The following is an 18810-nucleotide window of genomic DNA, read 5'->3' as shown; positions in this document are numbered from 1 at the left end:
TGGTTTGTGTATGATTCCAATCATTATAATCCTACATTTAAGCGACACTGACGTTGGGATTTGTTTTGAACATCTTTCCTTAAATGCATGGTCAGCTTTGGGGGCTGGTTTTCCAAAAGTCTTCCAAAATTCATTAGTATTCGATTTCAGGACACTTGAGTTCACCCATAAATGACACTTATATGAGCGTTCTAGTTGTATTCACATGTTCATTAAACAATACAGTACATCTTTAGTAAAAACATATAGATTACACTTGCATTACAATTAAATGTTTAGATGTGGTTGTGCTCTACTTGACCTTATAAATGAAAGTCAGAGCACAGTACTTGTGGATTTTACATTGCATTTCTGTTTGTGAGTCATGTGAATGTCAGATGAATCCAAAGACCTTAGTTTTGGAAAGGTCCCCAAATGTTTCTAGTTTACGATTACAGGAGACTGGCACATCTCATATTCCTCTATGAAAAAGAGGAATCTTTTGGGTAACTCCCTAAATGGACATGAAAACAGTTGGCCACTCCTTTGAGATCAGGACCAAAATAAATTGAACAAAATGTACTTCTCCAGTTACTACATTTGATACGAAGAAGGTGACATCTATTCAAGTATCACGATAAGTGCCCTAGACAGTTTTGAGGGGTCATGTTATTTATTGCCTGTGGCATCCACACAGATACACACTAAACAGGAAACACTACACCCCTATCAGAAAGACGGTGAACCGCTCAACTTTCTTCTTAATTTATGTTGAGTTCTTTTGAGTTGGCTCTTAGGACACAAACTGATTTTAACAGGTGGTGTCCAAAATAAAAGTGTCCAAGTGACTGACACTAGTATTTTCCAGCACTGATTACATTTATTTGCTGCTGATATTGATTCCATCATTTAAGTTAGATTTTTATCAATCTAAGAATGGATATACAGTGACTTTCTGGATGCATTGTATGTTTTGACATACGTGCTGGTGCAAATGTGTGTGTGTGTGTGTGTGTGCGTGCGCGTACGTGTGTGTGTGAGTGTGTCTGCTGTAAAGAATACATCTGTAGGTCATCCAGGGAGTTTGTTATGTTTGTAATAAGACAACCTGGATGATCACCAAATCTTTATAGTGTTTGTGTAAAAAGGTGATCACTTTTCCATATGATAATTTATTGTGGTGGAATGACCTTTCAGGCTGCTTTGTGGTCTTTGTTAGGAGAGTAGCAGTAGAGTCATCTGCTTCCACTCGCATTGTCACTTGCATTTGGCTGTCCTTGCTTCATCCCATTGTTTTTTTTTTGTTTGTTTGTTTGTTTTTTTACATTTTCTCAAATGGTAGGATCAGAGAAGAGATTTCTGGCCCAATGTAACCTACAGGGTGTATGGAGTGAAAAAGTCTGAGGAGGTCAAAATGTTCATACTATACTGCAAGTGTTGCTGGACTTCAGACCTTGCAGCAGGCTCACTGTGTAGTCCCAGTGCACCTATAGACTGCCCCTTCAAAAGTGGAGGATTTTTTAGGAGCAGATGGAAGACATGTTCCAACAGGGCATTACTGTCACATCACGGTGAGGTTGTCTTGTCTTTGGGATCTGTCTTGTGGATTCATGTTTTATTTTGAAAGTAACTTCCCTCTCGTTTCAGATCACCGCCATGCCAGAAACAAGATGGCCGACACCGCTGTGAGCGACTCCGCAGAATTCCGCGAGCCGAAACGACGAGGAACCCATGCAACTGGGACGAACCAGGCTTACACCGGAGGAACGCCAAAGGAGATGCCAGGAAGGAAGGTGTTTTTACTGTGGCCAAACCGGCCATCCCGTCAGCTCCTGTCCTGTCAAGAAAACTCTTGGGGTGAGTTCAAACCAGGTCTCCAAGACCGCTGTCCGCGTCCTCACCAAAGTTAAGCTAAACTCACAATACGATATGGAGGCGATGATAGATTCAGGAGCAGACGAAAGTCTGATGGTCTGGAATCTGGCTCGTAAATTGCAACTAGACTGTGAGAGCCTAGTGAGACCTAGCCGAACCTGCTCCCTAAACGGGACAGACATATTCGTCATCACGCATATAAGCAAACCTGTTCAATTGACCATTGGAAACCATCAAGAACAAATTCAGTTTCATCTCTTCACATCCACATCTCACGCTCTGATTTTGGGACAACCATGGCTCTTCCTCCACAATCCTCACATCAACTGGAAGAACGGGCAAATTAAAGAATGGGGGGAAGATTGTACTAATCACTGCTATCCTGACCCAGTTGCTGAAATAAACCTGTCTTCTGCTGATCCTGTCACAGACCCAGAATATCCGGACCTGTTATCATCACCTTAAAGAAGTCTTTAACAAAACTAAAGCACTGTCTCTTCCTCCTCATCGTCCCTACGACTGCGCCATAGACTTGATTCCCGGTTCCACCATTCCTAAGGGGCGGCTCTATTCCATCTCCGGACCTGAGTGCCGGGCTATGAACGACTACATATCCGTGTCCCTAAAAGCGGGATTAATCCGTCCCTCGTCGTCTCCAGCCGAGCCGGTTTCTTCTTCGTGGAGAAAAAAGATGGATCTCTTTGACCGTGCATTGACTACAGTCCGCTGAACGACATCACCGTCAAGAACCGCTACCCACTACCTCTGATGATGTCGGTGTTCGACCAGCTCCAACAGGCAAAAGTTTTCACTAAACTTGATCTTAGAAATGCCTACCACTTAGTTCGCATCAGAGAGGGGGATGAGTGGAAAACCGGTTTCAACACCCCCAGCGGTCATTATGAGTACTGTGTCATGCCTTTTGGGCTTACTAATGCTCCTGCTGTGTTTCAGGCCATGATTAATAACGTACTGAGAGACTTCCTGGACCAGTTTGTGTATGTGTATTTGGACGACATCCTAATCTACTCTCCTAACCTTGCCGTACACCAAGACCACGTTAATCAAGTGTTGAAAAGACTCCTTGACCACCACCTGTATGTCAAAGCTGAAAAAAGTGTTTTTCATGCCGACACTGTCTCGTTCCTGGGCTTCATTGTAGCCCCTGGAAGAGTACAGATGGATCCGGCTAAAGTAAGCGCAGTGGCTAATTGGCCCACTCCAGACAGCCGCAAGAAGGTTCAGCAATTCCTTGGATTTGCAAACTTACAGGCGGTTTGTCAGAGGCTTCAGCGCTACAGCTGCTCCTCTCCATGCTCTTACCTCCACCCAGGTCTCTTTTCATTGGAACCCCGAGGCGGAAAATGCGTTCCAGGAACTCAAACGACGATTCACCACAGCACCCATCCTCACCTTGCCAGACCCGCAACGACAATTTGTGGTGGAGGTTTATGCTTCGAACGACGGGGTGGGAGCAGTACTATCCCAGAGGTCGGAGAAGGACGGCAAGATACATCCCTGCGCATTCCTGTCGAGGCGGCTGTCCCAAGCAGAAAGGAACTATGACATCGGCAATCGAGAGCTATTAGCAGTCAAAGTCGCGTTGGAAGAATGGCGACACTGGTTAGAGGGGGCCGAACAACCTTTCATTGTCTGGACTGATCACAAAAATCTTGAATTTATTCGTAAGGCCAAGAGACTAAACTCTCGCCAGGCCAGGTGGGCTTTGTTCTTTAACCGGTTCTCTTTTACTTTGTCTTACAGGCCGGGATCCCGAAACATCAAACCTGATGTCCTCTCTCGCCTCTTCGATCCCGAGCCTAAGACCGAGCAGACCGAAAATATCCTTCCACTGAACTGTGTGGTTGGAGCGGTTAAGCACGCAAACGGTGGAGCCCCATCACCTAATGGCTGTCCCGACAACTGTCTGTATGTCCCGGCTGAGCTGCGGCCACAGGTGATTCATTGGGCTCACACCTCGCTGCTTTCCTGTCATCCGGGAGTGAAGAGAACCATGTATGTCATTTCCCGGAGGTTCTGGTGGCCCGCTATGGAGACGGAGGTCCGGGAGTACATAGAGGCTTGTTCGGTCTGCGCACGAAACAAGACATCATCTAAGGCTCGTTCAGGACTCCTTCAACCACTTCCCATTCCCTCCAGACCATGGGCAGACATATCACTGGACTTTGTTACAGGGCTCCCGGTCTCCCAGGGAAACACCACCGTCCTCACGGTGGTCGATCGATTCTCGAAGATGGCACAATTTGTTGCATTACCCAAGCTACCCTCCGCAAAAGAAACCGCAGAGGTCATGATGGACCAGATCTTCAGAGTCCATGGGTTCCCGAAGGACATTGTCTCGGACCGGGGGCCCCAGTTTGTGTCAAATTTTTGGAAGGAATTCTGCAGACTAATCAGAGCCACAGCCAGCCTAACGTCTGGATATCACCCGGAAGCTAATGGCCAGACCGAACGCCTCAACCAGCAGCTGGAAACCGGCCTCCGTTGCGTGGTACACCAGAATCCCTCTACATGGAGCAAGCACCTGGTCTGGGTAGAGTATGCACACAATTCGTTACCCACTTCTGCTACTGGTCTTTCTCCTTTTCATTGCGCCCTAGGTTATCAACCCCCACTGTTCCCGGACAATGAAAGGGAAGCGTCGGTTCCCTCGGCCTATGCCATGGTTCAACGTTGCCGATGCATCTGGGCAGCCGCCTGGCAAGTACTGATCCGACAAGGAGACCGGGTCAAACGGAGTGCAGATCGAAAGAGGCGTCCAGCTCCTGATTACCAACCCGGACAGAGAGTGTGGTTATCCGCTAAGGATCTGAACCTCAGGGTCCCATCCAGGAAATTGGCTTCACCATCACCCGGATTATTGGCCCTGCAGCAGTTCGTCTACACCTGCCTCGGTCCCTAAGAGTACACCCTACATTCCACGTTAGTCAAGTCAAACCTGTAAAAGAAAGCAAGATGGTACCTACCACCGCGCCCCCACCACCACCCGAGATCATTAAAGGAGGTCTGGTGTACAAAGTTAAGCGACTTTTGGCAGTTCGGAATCGGGGCCGAGGCAGGCAGTACCTGGTCGATTGGGAAGGCTACGGACCTGAGGAGCGACAGTGGGTACCGTCCCGGCACATCGTAGACCCGCAGCTCATAAGAGACTTCCACCGAGATCATCCTGAGCAACCTGGGCCGTCAGGAGTCGGCCCTAGAGGGGGGGGTTCTGTCACATGGCGGTGAGGTTGTCTTGTCTTTGGGATCTGTCTTGTGGATTCATGTTTTATTTTGAAAGTAACTTCCCTCTCGTTTCAGATCATGTGCCCTTCCTCCTGTGTTCCTGGTCTGACGTCATCCCTAATCCCTGATTGTTTGCACCTGTGTCTCCCTCCCTCATGTGTATAAAGTCTTTGTCTTCCCCTGTCTGCGTCGCCTAAGTACTTCGTCGTCTCGTCGTATACCCAAGCCTTGTCTAACAGGCTTGAATTCTCGTCCTGATAAGTATTGTCTTGTTTTGTTTTTCTGTATTTGTCTTCTTGAGAGAGTGATTTTGATTTTGTAAATTTTCTGGTTAGGTTTTGTGTTTCAGTTTAGCCGCTTTTGTAGACGTTTCTTTTCCTCCCTCGGGAGCGCCTTTTGTTGTAATTTTATTGTTTGATAGAATAGTATATGTTTCATAGCCTTGTGCCATCCTCTGCTGAGTGGCTTTTCTTTTGTAAGTTTCATATCTCAGATATTAAGATCAGTGTAGGTTTTCCTCCTTCGGGAGCGTCTTATGTAATTGTGTGTTTTGTGTTTGTTCATTTTGTCTGTCCACAAAGAGTTTCATAGCTTTTCATTTATCATCTCGTCTGAAGAGTTGCGAATCAGAAAAATAAAACTTGATTCTACTTCTGTCCAATCTGCATCTGAGTCCTCTCTTTTGTCCCAAGTCTGGCAATTACTGTGCCTTCCTCCTCTCCATGGGCCCCTGACAGGGACACATCTTTTGGGTTGTTCCCTTTTTCGGGTCATGCCTTTTTGTTTGAAGGGTGCTCCAGCCACCTTCCTGAGGCTGCTAAATCATGTGTTGCAAAGTGGCCTTGGAGACTGCTGCATAGTGTACCTGGATGACTTAGTCATCTATTCTAAAGACATCCATGCCCCAAACTAAGATTCCTGGGTCATGTAGTACAGATGTAGATCGTGGAGATCTGGCAAAGATAAAAACGTTGCATGACTAAGGAACCTATCCCTAAGTTTTCAACAATTACAGAGCCTCTTAATGCTCTGAAAAGAAAAGGAGCTGTGTTTTGGTGGAAGAGAGTCAGAGGGCATTTCAGTGTCTCAAAGACCATCTGACCTCGCCGTCTTATTGCCGTAAAAGAACTATTATTCTTTTCCCATACTGAAAACGCTGATTGCTTGTTGAGCAGCACCGTTCTCCAAATACTCTACCATACGACATTACAAGGCTAATTGCTCTACTTAGTTTTGGCTTGATTTTTATGGTCAACCAAATGAATTATTGAAGAAAGGAAGTGACAGGATTCAGGATAATGATGAAAGGTATCGTCTTTATTGTAAAGAAATCCCATCCATGGTTCATATTTTATGAACTCTGTTGAAGAACTAAAGGATGATGACCCTTACTCTGCAGAATCAGACTAAAAAAGAGGGATGAAAATCTATTATTATCATGTGGGAAGTGATATTGATCCACACTGTCATCAGTGAAAGTTCACAGCATCAAATTATTTTGATAACAAACATACCTTTCCAGCATCACGGCTCTTGACTCTCAGCTTGTTGACCTGGGACTCAGCGATGTCAGCGCGCTCCTGAGCTTCCTCAAACTCATGCTGAACCTTCCTGAGCCTGGACATGTGGGTGTTGGCCTGCTCCTCCTGTTAAGTGTTTAGAGGTATGTTGGTATAGTTACAAGACAGTTAATAGTGATGTTATTATTAAATCAGCTGTCAATGATGTGCCACATTATGTATTTGACTTACAGCCTCCTCAGCCTGTCTCTTGTAAGACTTCACTTTAAGCTGCAGCTTGTCCACCAGATCCTGAAGTCTGTTCACATTCTTCTTGTCCTCCTCAGTCTGTACAGATACAAGATTACACAGTATGTGAAGAAGAATAGAAAATAAATTAGAGTTTAGGGGAGTTTTTCAGTACAGCTTACCTGGTATGTCAGCTCCTTCACTCTCCTCTCATATTTGCGAACTCCTTTTACAGCATCAGCTCCACGTCTCTGCTCGGCCTCAACTTCACTCTCCAGCTCACGTACCTGTCATGTGACGATAAATAACATATCAGTCTTCCATGCAAATATTTTAGTTGAAATAATAAAAGGCATAATAAAAAGTGATGTGCCTCCAAAAACAACCTATTATTAATTTTTACATATAGTTTGTGATGGAGATTTTGTATTTCATGAAGAGAGAGGTGAAGTGAAATCTTACACATGAATGTTCAATATAAATGTTTAACATGACCTGTAACCTGTGGTCTGTGACCTCGGTTTAGGTTGTTTTATGACCTATGTAAGGTATTGAATAATCACTAAGGGTTAACACTTCCTTCTCTGTTAATTACTTCGTTAAGTTCAGGAGGGAATAAATTAGTAATCAACACAGTGAAAACACGCCCACAGAGACAGATAAATGCCATGCTTTTCTCCTCAGACATTGAGTCTTCACTTTGTAACAGACCTGCATGTTGCTCTGTGAATGCTCCTCTTGTACAAGATTAAAACCTTGTTTAACTTTGAGCTGACTCTGATCTCCTTCCTCCAGTTCTAAATTATCGCAGAATTATTTTAACAAAGTTCATACCCTGGACTCCAGTTTCTGGAGCTGCTTCTTGCCACCCTTCATGGCGAGGTTCTCAGCCTCATCCAGACGGTGCTGGAGGTCCTTGACTGTGACCTCCAGGTTCTTCTTCATCCTCTCCAGGTGAGCACTGGTGTCCTGCTCCTTCTTCAGCTCCTCAGCCATCATGGCAGCCTGAGATGATAAAAAGTCTCTAATTGCAGTTTATTCAGAAAAAACTCACCATTAATTGAATACATACAAGCAGACCAGTTCTTGAAGGTGTTAACTCACATCAGTAATAGCCTTCTTGGCTTTCTCGTCAGCATTTCTTGATTCCTGAACAGCATCATCCACTTCACCTTGAACCTGGATGAGGTCAGCCTCCAGCTTCTTCTTGGTGTTCATAAGACTGGTATTCTGATCATTGTACATGAATAGACAGAGTTAAGTGGTATGTGTCTCACATCTTTTGATTGGATAAAATTCTTGCAAATTCATGAAAAACACACCTGAGAGTGAAGCAGTCCAACACGCTCACTAGCATCAACCAGCTCCTGTTCAGCCACTTTGCGTCCTCTCTCTGTCTGGTCCAGAGCGGCTCTCAGCTCCTCGATCTCAGCCACCATCAGGCCATTTCTGCGCTCCACCATGGCAACCTGCTCCTTCATGTCTTCCTGTCCTCTCACAGCATCATCAAGGTGCAGTTGGGCATCCTGACATTTCAAAGAGATAAATAATATGTAATTTTCCTTTGATTAAAAAAACAAAATGACATTTACTTATGAGACAAATGTTACCTTGAGTTGTCCCTGGACATTCCTCAGTTGTTTCTGAGACTCAGCAGCCTGCCTGTTGGCATGGCTCAGCTGAATCTCCATCTCATTCAGGTCTCCCTCCATCTTCTTCTTGACTCTCAGGGCATCATTCCTGCTCCTGACCTCAGAATCAAGAGTGCTCTGCATGGAGTCAATCACTCTCTGGCTGTTCCTCTTGATCTGCTCCATCTCCTCATCCTTCTCTGACAGCTTCCTGTCAACTTCACCTTTGATCTGGTTGAGCTCAAGCTGGACACGGAGAATTTTGGCCTCCTCATGTTCCAGTGTGCCCTTGAAAAGTCACAAACACAACAAAAGGTATTAAGTTATTTTTGGCACAAATAAACTGAAAATGAATACATGGTCAAATTTCAACCATGTATTTTATCATAGTAGTTCATTAATGTCATTAAGATTTTACCTCAGCTTCCTCCAGTGCTGTTTGAATTTCAGACTTCTCAGTCTCTACAGTCTTCTTGGCTTTCTCCAACTCATGGATACTCTTACCAGTCTCACCAATCTGTTCAGTCAGGTCTGAGATCTCCTCTGTAGAACAACCAAAGTCAAATGTAGTCAGAACTGTATGTACAGATTACATTTGGAAAATGTGTCAGTGCTTTTACAACCAAATAATGCTCATAGACTACACTAGTAGAAATCTAGGAAGAACCCTTGCAATCACAATGACCATTACATTATATACAGTCAGATTGACATACGCTGCAGGTTCTTGTTCTCTCTCTTCATGGTCTCCAGATGATCCAGAGCCTCCTCATAAGAGTTCTTCATCTTGAACAGTTCAGTGCTGAGAGAACGAGCCTCCTTCTGAGCTCCCTCCAGCTCTGCCTGGCCCTCCTCATACTTCTGTTTCCATTCTGCAAGGACCTAGAATTGTATAGGTCAAAATATATTAATTTAATGACTATTCATTAATTAAGGTACTTGTTTCTCGCTACAAAACTAGTGTTGATTACAGGGGTGATACCAAAAAAAATCCTGAGCCTCAACTTTTTTCCATGCTGGGGGGGGGGGGGGGTGATGACGTAACCCCAGACTTATTTGCATATATACTTTTGTCTGTTGCAGTGAGGGGGAGATTATTCTAAGCCATACAAAAGGTTGGTAGAGAAATCTTTACCAACTAATCACGAATTCACTACAGGGACAAATATATTTGAAGTAAAAACAGTAAAGGGAGGGAGAAGATCAAACGAACTATGTACACTTTTACAAGATAGAGAAACATCCTAATCTGGAGAAAGGGTGAGAGAGAAGATCAAACGTGATCTTGACTCGGCAGCTTAAAGTTATCACTGGTAAAGTGCCAGTGGAACCGCGGAAGAGTAAGAAGTCAGAGAATGAACAGATAAAAACAGAGTAATCGGCAGCTATCCGGTCTCACATCCACAGAGGGATCGGCGGCGGTGTCCGCTCCTGCCTGCCCCAGACAGCCCCCACACACTGGCCTGCCGCCTGCGCACCCGCATGAGAGGGGACGGGAGAGACCCCGGAGCCGCTGCAGTGGAGCCGTGGACTGAAATGGCTCTGACCAGCATGTGAATTACAATGTAATATATTTCTCGCTAAATTTGTCGCTAGTCGCTTTTTAGAAATAAGGTCGCTGAGAAGGACTGAAAAGTCGCCAAATCTTGCGAGAAAGTCGTCAAGTTGGCAACACTGCCGACTGCTCTCTGGATCAACTTGTTTGACCAAAGCCCGCCCCCACCGTATTTCTGATTGGCTAGTAGACCTATCGTCAGTGTGATTGAGTGAAAGTTGCGCCTCTGTTAGATCCAGATAACTGTCTGTTAGATCTCTGGGCAAACCCGATTTTTTTTAATTTTTAATTTTTATTTTTCCGCAGTCACGCCGGTGCGCCGGAGATCCGGCACGGCGCCGTAATGCAATCAGCCGTGTTATAGCAGTTTAACCATTTACCTTATCAAAGTTCCTCTGCTTCTTGTCAAGGTTGGCAGCCAGAGCATTGGCTCTCTCAACGTCAATCATGAGGTCCTCCACCTCACCCTGCAGCCTCTGCTTGGTCTTCTCCAAGGAGGCGCACTTGGAGTTCACAGCCTCAATGGATTCCTCAGCATCCTGCAAGCGCTGGGCAAGCTTTTTCCTGTAGTGAAGAGGAATTATTTGATCTTAAGTGAACAAAGACAGCAACATTTTATTTATATATGAAAAAGTAGAAAGGATCATATACTTGGACTCCTCCAGCTCCTCAGTGCGCTGGATAGCATCAGTCTCATATTTGGTTCTCCATTGAGCCACCTCACTGTTGGCCTTGGACATTCCTCTCTGTAGCTCAGCTTTGGCCTCCTGCTCCTCCTCAAACTGCTCTCTGAGCAGATCACAGTCATGGCGGGCTGACTGAACTGCATGGGCCAGGGCATTCTTGGCCTGTTGAACATGACAACACATTAGTATCATACCTTTTTTTTTTTTTTAGAGTTTAATCTTTTTGATGTAGCCATTTAGTTTTGATTTAGATATGATCTAGTAAATCTTACTACAGTATTATGGTACATATTATGAATGACTACATTTCAAAAAGAAAATACATGTAAACTTGTTAACCTTGACTTCCTCCTCAACGTGTCTCTTCAGCTCCTCAATCTGTTGAGTGAAGGCCTGTTTTCCTCTGGTCAGCTGGGAAACAAGAGCTTCCTTCTCTTCAAGCTGACGGGAGAACTCACCTGAATGACAATGTGTAAATCAATTTTTTTTATTTTTAAAATTCTCATTCATAACTTCCATGAATAGTTTTTATTCCAGGACACTCACCATTCTCTGTCTGCAGTCTCGCCTTCTGTCCATTAATGTCGTTCAGCTGGCGAACATTCTCATCATTTTTGGCTTTGAGCTCACTGAACTGGTCCTCAAGAGTTCTGCACATTTTTTCCAAGTTACCCTATAAACAACAAAACATGATGTATGTTAGAGGTCATGTTTCTAAGCATAACGAAAGGCAAATACCTCATCTTTAAACAAACGACTCACCTTAGCTTTAGCAACAGCCTCCATGTTGCTGGAGAGGTCATCAATCTCCATCTTGTACTCGCTCTTCTCCTTCTCCAGCTTCTGCTTGACACGCTGGAGGTTGTCGATCTGCTCTCCCAGCTCTGCAACACTGTCTGCCTGCTTCTTGCGGAGAGCTGATGCGGTTGCTTCATGCTGCAGGGTTGACTCTTCAAGATCCCGGCGCAATTTCTGGAACTCAGCTTCACGCTTCTTGCTCATCTCAATCTGAGCAGCTGTTGCTCCACCAGCCTCCTCGAGCCTCTCACTGATCTCCTCAAGCTCCCTGGAGAGATCAGCCCTCTGCTTCTCAACCTTAGCCCGAGCAGCCCTCTCAGCCTCAATCTCTTCCTCCAGCTCCTCAATACGAGCCTATATTTGATGAAAGAAGGTTTATTGATTTGAATATAATGTGTTTTTTTGATATATTGAGTTTGATTTGGATGCATATAACATTGTATACTATTCACCTGGAGCTCCTTGATCTTCTTCTGAAGCTGAGCACCGAGAGACTGTTCATCCTCAATCTTGCTGAGGAGCTGGCTGGTTTCAAAGTCTTTCCTTGATGTGATACAAATAAAAGCTTTCACTGTCACAGTTTGTACTGTTGTTGGAATGTAATGAGATGCTGAGAAAAAGATTAGTAACCTAAATCAAAAAAACTTACTTCTTGATTTTCTCATCAGATTGCTGTTTGTCATTCTCCAGATCCATTATGGATTCCTGGGCTAGTTTCAGATCTCCTTCAAGCTTCCTCTTGGCTCTCTCAAGGTCCATGCGGAGCTTCTTCTCTTGCTCCAGTGACCCCTCGAGCTATCACATGACAGTACATGATTTACTTTATACATTATTTTGAATATGTATCATTAAAGCAATTAAAGAAGTAGCTTGAGCTTAACTTGACAGTAGAAACACACAATTGAAACAATTGTTTTCTCACATCGTCCACTTGCTGTTCCAGCTTTGTCTTGGCTTTGGTCAGAGTGTTGACTTTGTCTTCCTCTGCCTGGAGATCATCAAGTGTTTGCTGGTGGCTCTCTTGGAGGGCTTTCTTCTCCTTGGTTAACTTGGCAATAGCCTCATCTTGAGATGCCATCTCCTCTGTCAGGTTTTTCACCTGAAATGATGTGACAGGCACATTATTTCCATCACACATGTGCATTTCTGCATTTAAATGAACGGGGGTTCCAGATAATCCAAACCTTGTTTTCTGTGGCATGTTTCTCCTTCTCCACTTTAGCCAAAGTGAGCTCCAAGTCATCAATGTCTTTCTTCAGCTCAGAGCATTCATCCTCCAGCTTCCTCTTCTTGGCAGTCAGCTCAGCATTGATTTCCTCTTCATCCTCCAGTCTCTCGGTTGTCTCTTTGAGTTTGGCCTCGAGTTGGATCTTGCTCTTAATGAGCCCTTCACATCTTTCCTCAGCGTCAGAGAGGTTATCAACTTCCTATTGTACACAATGAACATCGGATACATATAGAAGTTTGAAAAGATTCATATATTCTCTGGTATAGTGTACATGTAATAGAATTATACTTCCTTTGTTTTTTTACTCACTGAAGCCACTTGGAGTTGCAGGTCATTCTTCTCCTGTACCAGGGAAACCATCTTCTCCTCCAGTTCCTTCTTCTTGGCCAGGGCAGTAGCCAGGTCTGTTTTCATCTTATCATAGTTCTCCTTCATCTGCTGCAGCTCCTTCTCAGTCTCAGCACTCTTCAGGAGAGGCTTGACCTTGAAGTAGAGATTCATCCATGGCCAGTTCTTAACATTCATGAATGAACGGATGTTGTACTGAATTGAGTAGATGGCTTCCCTGGAAAATTAGATAGACATAGAAAGTGTCACTTCTTCTGAAACATTATTTTACAGAGCTTCTAAGTCTAACAATTTAAAAATATATATATCAACTACATAATTGGAAAAGACAGTTTATGGTACAGTAAAATAATCCTACCTCCTCTCCATCATCTTAACAAACTCCTTCCTCATGACATATCCTCTGCAGAGAGCCTGAGTCATGGTCACCAGTGAAGCCAGTTTCTCATCTCTCATCTCCTCCAGGGTACCCAGCAGACCAGCTTTGAAGAATACCTATGTTGTCAAGTGGGGCAAAATAGTAGTCAGTGCATTTGGATATGATAGGACAACCACACAAGTAAATGTGTTAGTCCTGTTGTTGAGGATGAACCTTTGTGTGTCCAAACTTGTACTGAGTGTGGTCCACATCAATGGAGCCCAGCAGCTTTTCTGAAGCTTTCTTGTTGTCAATGAACTGTCCCTCAGGGATGACACTGGCATTCAATACTTTGTATCTACAAGAGAAAATGTTTTTGTTCCTTTTTTTTCCTTCTTTTTTTCTTGGTGTTAACCATAATGATACCTCTACGGAAATCAACTTGACTTGCTTATATTGAAAACTACAGTCACCTCTGCTTGAAGTCACCGTAGAGGATTCTGCTTGGGAAGCCCTTTCTGCAGATTCTGATGCCCTCCAGCACACCATTACACCTCAGCTGGTGGATGACCAAGAAGTTCTCCATAAGACCTGCACATTGCAAACTCACTGTATCAAAACATTTCTTTACATGACCATGGCACATACATTGCACAAATCTGGGTTATGTGCTTCTTACCTGGGGTCTTTGTTTCATTGGGAATCAGACAGCGGACAAAGTGAGGGTGGGTGCTCCTCAAGTTGGTCATCAGCTTGCCCAAGTTCTCCTGTGGATGAGCATCACAAAATTATAGCTCATCAACATTTTAATATGAGATTGTTAAAAGTTATCCAAAATACGAAACAATACATACCCTGAAAAGAGCAGACACAGTCTGGAAGGAACCACCCTTCTTCTTGCCTCCCTTCTTGCCGCCACCACCAGCAGCCTCTATTTTGCAAAACATGACATTTTTATTAATGGTGCCAAATAGTAATAATAATTATACACTGCAGTAAGTTGTTTAAGTTTTGCTCCATGTTGAATGTGTATTTTTCAATTCAGTTTCAACCAGCAGCCTCTGTTTTGCAAAATACTGAATGTTATTACTGGCATTGGATTCCACAGCAGTAACCTTTTGTCTCTGGAATGTTGATTTCAGTTTTAAAAATGTACCTTAAAGAATATATTACCACAGAGAAGTTACCAGTTTCTTAAGGTGGTCCAACTCAATTGAAACAGACACTGATTTTTCACTACAAAGTCACTGCACTGCCTGCAACTTTCCAAATTACACTTTTCAGTATGCAGCTAATTGCTATGAAAAGAGATGGCAACAATGCTCTCTATCTGACACAGTAGAAAATAGAAGGATAACACATCTGTACAGGGGACAGAGTTTCTATACACTCTGCTCACTTTACTGTCTTACCATCAGCTCCAGGCATGGCTGCATATAGTAACGCCAGCAGTTTATTGGACGATTTCTGGTAGAGCTGAACAACTGAATCGTTCAGGGGGTCCTTGTTCTTGTCCAGCCAGCCATTGATATTGTATTCAACTGTGCCAGCATAGTGAACCAGGGCGAAGTGAGCTTCAGCCTTGCCCTTTCCAGGCTTTGGCTTCTCAAAGGCCTTGGTTTTGCCAAGATGCTGATCATGCAGCTTGTTCTTGAAAGTTGTGTCAGAGGCCTTGGGGAACATGCACTCCTCTTCAAGGATGGAGAAGATGCCCATTGGCTGAGAAGAATTTACATTTCATGGTAAGAAAAAAAAATACCTGAGAAAGCAAATTTGTACTTGAACTTAAATCTGACTTATTTAAAAAAAGTGATATGTTACCTTCTCGATAAGCTCAATGCAGGCAGCCAAGTCCATACCAAAGTCAATGAACTCCCAAACAATACCCTCCTTCTTGTACTCCTCTTGCTCCAGGACAAACATTGTGTGGTTGAAGAACTGTTGCAGTTTTTCATTGGTGAAGTTGATGCAGAGCTGCTCCAAGCTGTTGAACTGTAGTTATAGAAAAGCATTGAGTTTTATGCTAAAATACATTTGAACTCGTGAATTTTTCAGAAGGGTTGATTTTCTAAAACTTACATCAAAGATCTCAAATCCAGCGATATCCAACACTCCAATGAAGAACTGTCTTGCCTGCTTTGTGTCCAGCATCTCATTGATACGGATGACCATCCACAAGAACATTTTCTCATAGATGGATTTGCACAGAGCGCTGACAGAATTGTTGACCTAAATATATGAATTTCAGTGTGGGGATTTATGAGGGTGAGTTTTCTATTTGAAAATGTAAACATTTCCCTTTCCAAACACCCAAATTCCATCTTTTTACCTGTGGGACGGTCTGACCTTTGGTCACCATCTCATTGCCGACCTTGACTCTTGGGTAGCACAGAGCTTTCAGCATATCAGCTGAGTTCAGGCCCAGGAGGTAGGCGATTTTATCAGCCTCTGATGGAGAGAAAAAAAAAAAAGGTAAAAGAACAAATTAATGAAAGAATACTTTGTTTTCATGTTTGGTCATTAACATGACCCATCCCTCATGGAATTATAAATGTACACCGACTTGTGTAGTATCTTACACACCAGGAATCTTGCATGATAAGAGTGTATTATTTCAGAAATTACCCTCAGTGCCATCTGGTTCAGCCTGCTCCTCACGCTGCTTCTGCTTGAATTTCATGCCACCATGATGAACCACAGCTCCAGTCAGCTTGTAGATGCCCATTTTTTCTTCAGCGTTGAAGCCCAAGATGTCAATAGCAGTCTGCAGTGTAGATTAAGCAAAGTTACTGGTATGTTAAACATTTTCTCCTGTATACTATCTCTTTAAATTGTTGTTTTACATCTGTTGCAATGAACTCCTCCACATCATCGATGCTTTTCACAGTGATTTCACCCTGACTGATCATTGGGTAGTCATAGGGGTTGGTGGTGATCAGAAGAGCCTCTAGATGAGGACAGGAGAATTACATAATATTGTTTGATATTTTTTTTCTGATATTGTTTAAAGTCTTATTTAAAATTGGGGTAGTAACATACCCAAGAGCTCAGGCTTGTGACCAGTCATCAGCTGGTAGAAGATATGGTAGCTCCTCTCAGCAGACAACTGGAAGGTGACACGAGACTTCTCCAGCAGATCTAAGAAGAAGACATTTGAATTGCTAATTATCAGAGCCATCATAATTTAAATTGGTATTGACTAATATGATGGTTGAAACTCACATGTTTCAATATCAGCTGAAGCCAGCTTGCCAGTAGTGCCAAAGTGGATCCTGATAAATTTACCCTAGACAGCCAGAACATTAATATCATCATTTTTTTTCTTTTGAATGTAGGAACGAAAAAAGTCTCAAGATATTTTCTCCAGTACTTACAAAACGAGAGGAGTTGTCATTCCTCACAGTCTTGGCATTACCATAAGCCTCCAACAGAGGGTTGGCTGCAACAATCTGGTCCTCAAGAGAGCCCTGCAACAGAAGATTTTAATTATGTGAGCTATACAGTGAAATTAACTTTCCTCTGACAAACACTTTCATTTGACAAAACCAATTTCACCTTAATTTTGCTCGTTTGCTGTTGTGCGTCAGACTTCTTAGCTCCAATAGCTGCAATTGTTGCAAAGTACTGGATGACACGCTTGGTGTTGACAGTCTTTCCAGCACCGGATTCTCCACTGGGGTACATGAGACATATTATCAAGATTTTGCTTCATTATCATCAAATTAATAAAGTTATAGCAAGATAATGTGTTTCATACTCACGTAATCAGGACAGACTGGTTCTCACGATCTGAGACACAAACAGAAATGCTTGACATGAGTTTCTTTCCCTAAATATTAATGGAAGATATTACCTTTGTGTGTTTAGATTCCAGTACCAATATTTTTATCTTACCAGTGAGCATGAACTGATAGCCATTGTCAGAGATGGAGAAGATGTGGGGTGGAGCCTCAATCCTCTTCTTGCCTCTGTATGCTTGTACACATGTAGTATCATACACAGGAAGCCACTTATATGGATTCACCACAACGCAAAACAACCCAGAGTAGGTCTGAAAGAGTAAAAAGAATAAACATAGTGTGATTTTGTTCAAATGTTGTTTGATTTCCATGTTGATACACATACTCTGTATATATTTACATATTATTATTTTATTACAGTAAATTAGCGTAGTGTAGAAACTCACGTAGATCATCCATGATGCATAACGCTCTTTGAGGTTATACAACACGCAAGGCTCATTGAGGTGGGTCATCATGGCCATGTCCTCAATTTTGTCATACTTGGGAGGGTTCCTGGGATGGATGTCCTCCTCTTTTACTGTGATCGTCTGAATACCAAATACAGTATAATGTATTTAACTAAGACATAATTTCAAACAGAAAAGTTCATCACATGGATCACATTGTTGTTCACAGTGTCAGTGTGAGCCTAAAATACAATGAGAAACAAATAGTTAACTGAATGTTTTACTAAGATATTGTTTTGAATAAATGTAAATCCAATCCTTGTATATACAAGGTGTCTTAGAAATTGGAAATTGATTGAGTAGTTTTATTGAAAAAAGATAAAATAGTAAATCACTTACCTTTCCACAGTCGGTTTCCACCGTGGCTTTTCCACCCTCTTTCTTCACAAGTTTACCCTTGAGGTACATCTCCGCTGGCTCAGCCACAAAATAGGCGGTTTTGGCATCAAAAGGCATGGTTTGTGCCTCAAGCCTCTCCCTCTCTGGCTTCCGGAGGTAGACCGCCGCCGGGCCATACTGCTCCATCTCTGCGTCTGTGCTCATGGTGGCACTTCAGTGGAGACTGAAAAGATGAAGTCCACAATAGTGTTAACATATCAGCATGATATAGCTGTGGTCTTCTACCCAGCTGATTATGGAGAATCAAAGTTTTTCATGGTGAAATCTTTTACCTCAGCTAGTTCCAAAAACAACTGAGCGCTGGCGTCTCTGGTGGAGTTGGGAGATCCTCTAAACACATGATTAGACATGAGTATAATAACTTGTTTCAGATTGTTTTTCTAATTTCAAGTGTTTTCTTTGGAAATTTTGCTAATTAGAAAACAGATGAGGGTACGGATGGCAGAATGTTTATAGAATGATACAATATATTCAAACTGCAATGAATTGAATCATTAAAGTCAATGTCAGTCATTAAACCACTAAAATACTCTTCCATCCCCTCAACTGCCCTCACTAACAGAGAAATATTATTGCTCTTAATGATTTGTCAGTACGTATGTGATGAAATGTAGTGTGTATTAGATGCAAGTACAAATTAAAACATTATGTTTTGTGTTTTTTTTTCTTTTGCAGGGACCTAGTTCTTAAATGTGATAGGAGTATGAAGA

The 18810-nt window shown here is 43.0% G+C and overlaps 1 protein-coding gene across 2 annotated transcripts; it reads right to left on the bottom strand.

Annotated features, from left to right (window-relative positions):
• Window positions 1–6396: 6396 nt before the first annotated feature.
• LOC119013849 (myosin heavy chain, fast skeletal muscle-like) lies at window positions 6397–18519 on the bottom strand. Of its 2 annotated transcripts, XM_037088733.1 has the most exons (40): window positions 18373–18519; window positions 18041–18263; window positions 17639–17782; window positions 17347–17503; window positions 17214–17241; window positions 17008–17125; window positions 16827–16919; window positions 16675–16738; window positions 16492–16590; window positions 16296–16399; window positions 16078–16216; window positions 15782–15900; window positions 15532–15681; window positions 15274–15444; window positions 14865–15171; window positions 14307–14383; window positions 14132–14219; window positions 13926–14043; window positions 13687–13810; window positions 13453–13589; window positions 13056–13311; window positions 12703–12945; window positions 12441–12617; window positions 12168–12313; window positions 11971–12061; window positions 11483–11872; window positions 11267–11393; window positions 11060–11178; window positions 10686–10882; window positions 10415–10598; window positions 9196–9361; window positions 8898–9022; window positions 8459–8767; window positions 8171–8374; window positions 7953–8078; window positions 7683–7853; window positions 7031–7135; window positions 6852–6947; window positions 6615–6746; window positions 6397–6506 (listed from the first exon to the last, which is right to left on the bottom strand). In XM_037088733.1, exons 2-40 carry the CDS (start codon window positions 18242–18244, stop codon window positions 6489–6491), a joined length of 5823 nt encoding a protein of 1940 aa, XP_036944628.1. In that variant the 5' UTR covers window positions 18245–18263; window positions 18373–18519; the 3' UTR covers window positions 6397–6488. The 2 variants fall into 2 exon arrangements, with proteins under 2 accessions (XP_036944628.1, XP_036944627.1); XM_037088732.1 differs by lacking the exon at window positions 6397–6506 and having other exon boundaries at window positions 6594–6746.
• Window positions 18520–18810: the final 291 nt, after the last annotated feature.

This window comes from Acanthopagrus latus, chromosome 23, assembly GCF_904848185.1.
Source record: "Acanthopagrus latus isolate v.2019 chromosome 23, fAcaLat1.1, whole genome shotgun sequence".
NCBI classification, from domain to species: domain Eukaryota; kingdom Metazoa; phylum Chordata; class Actinopteri; order Spariformes; family Sparidae; genus Acanthopagrus; species Acanthopagrus latus.
This window is presented reverse-complemented; position numbering and strand designations above follow the sequence as displayed.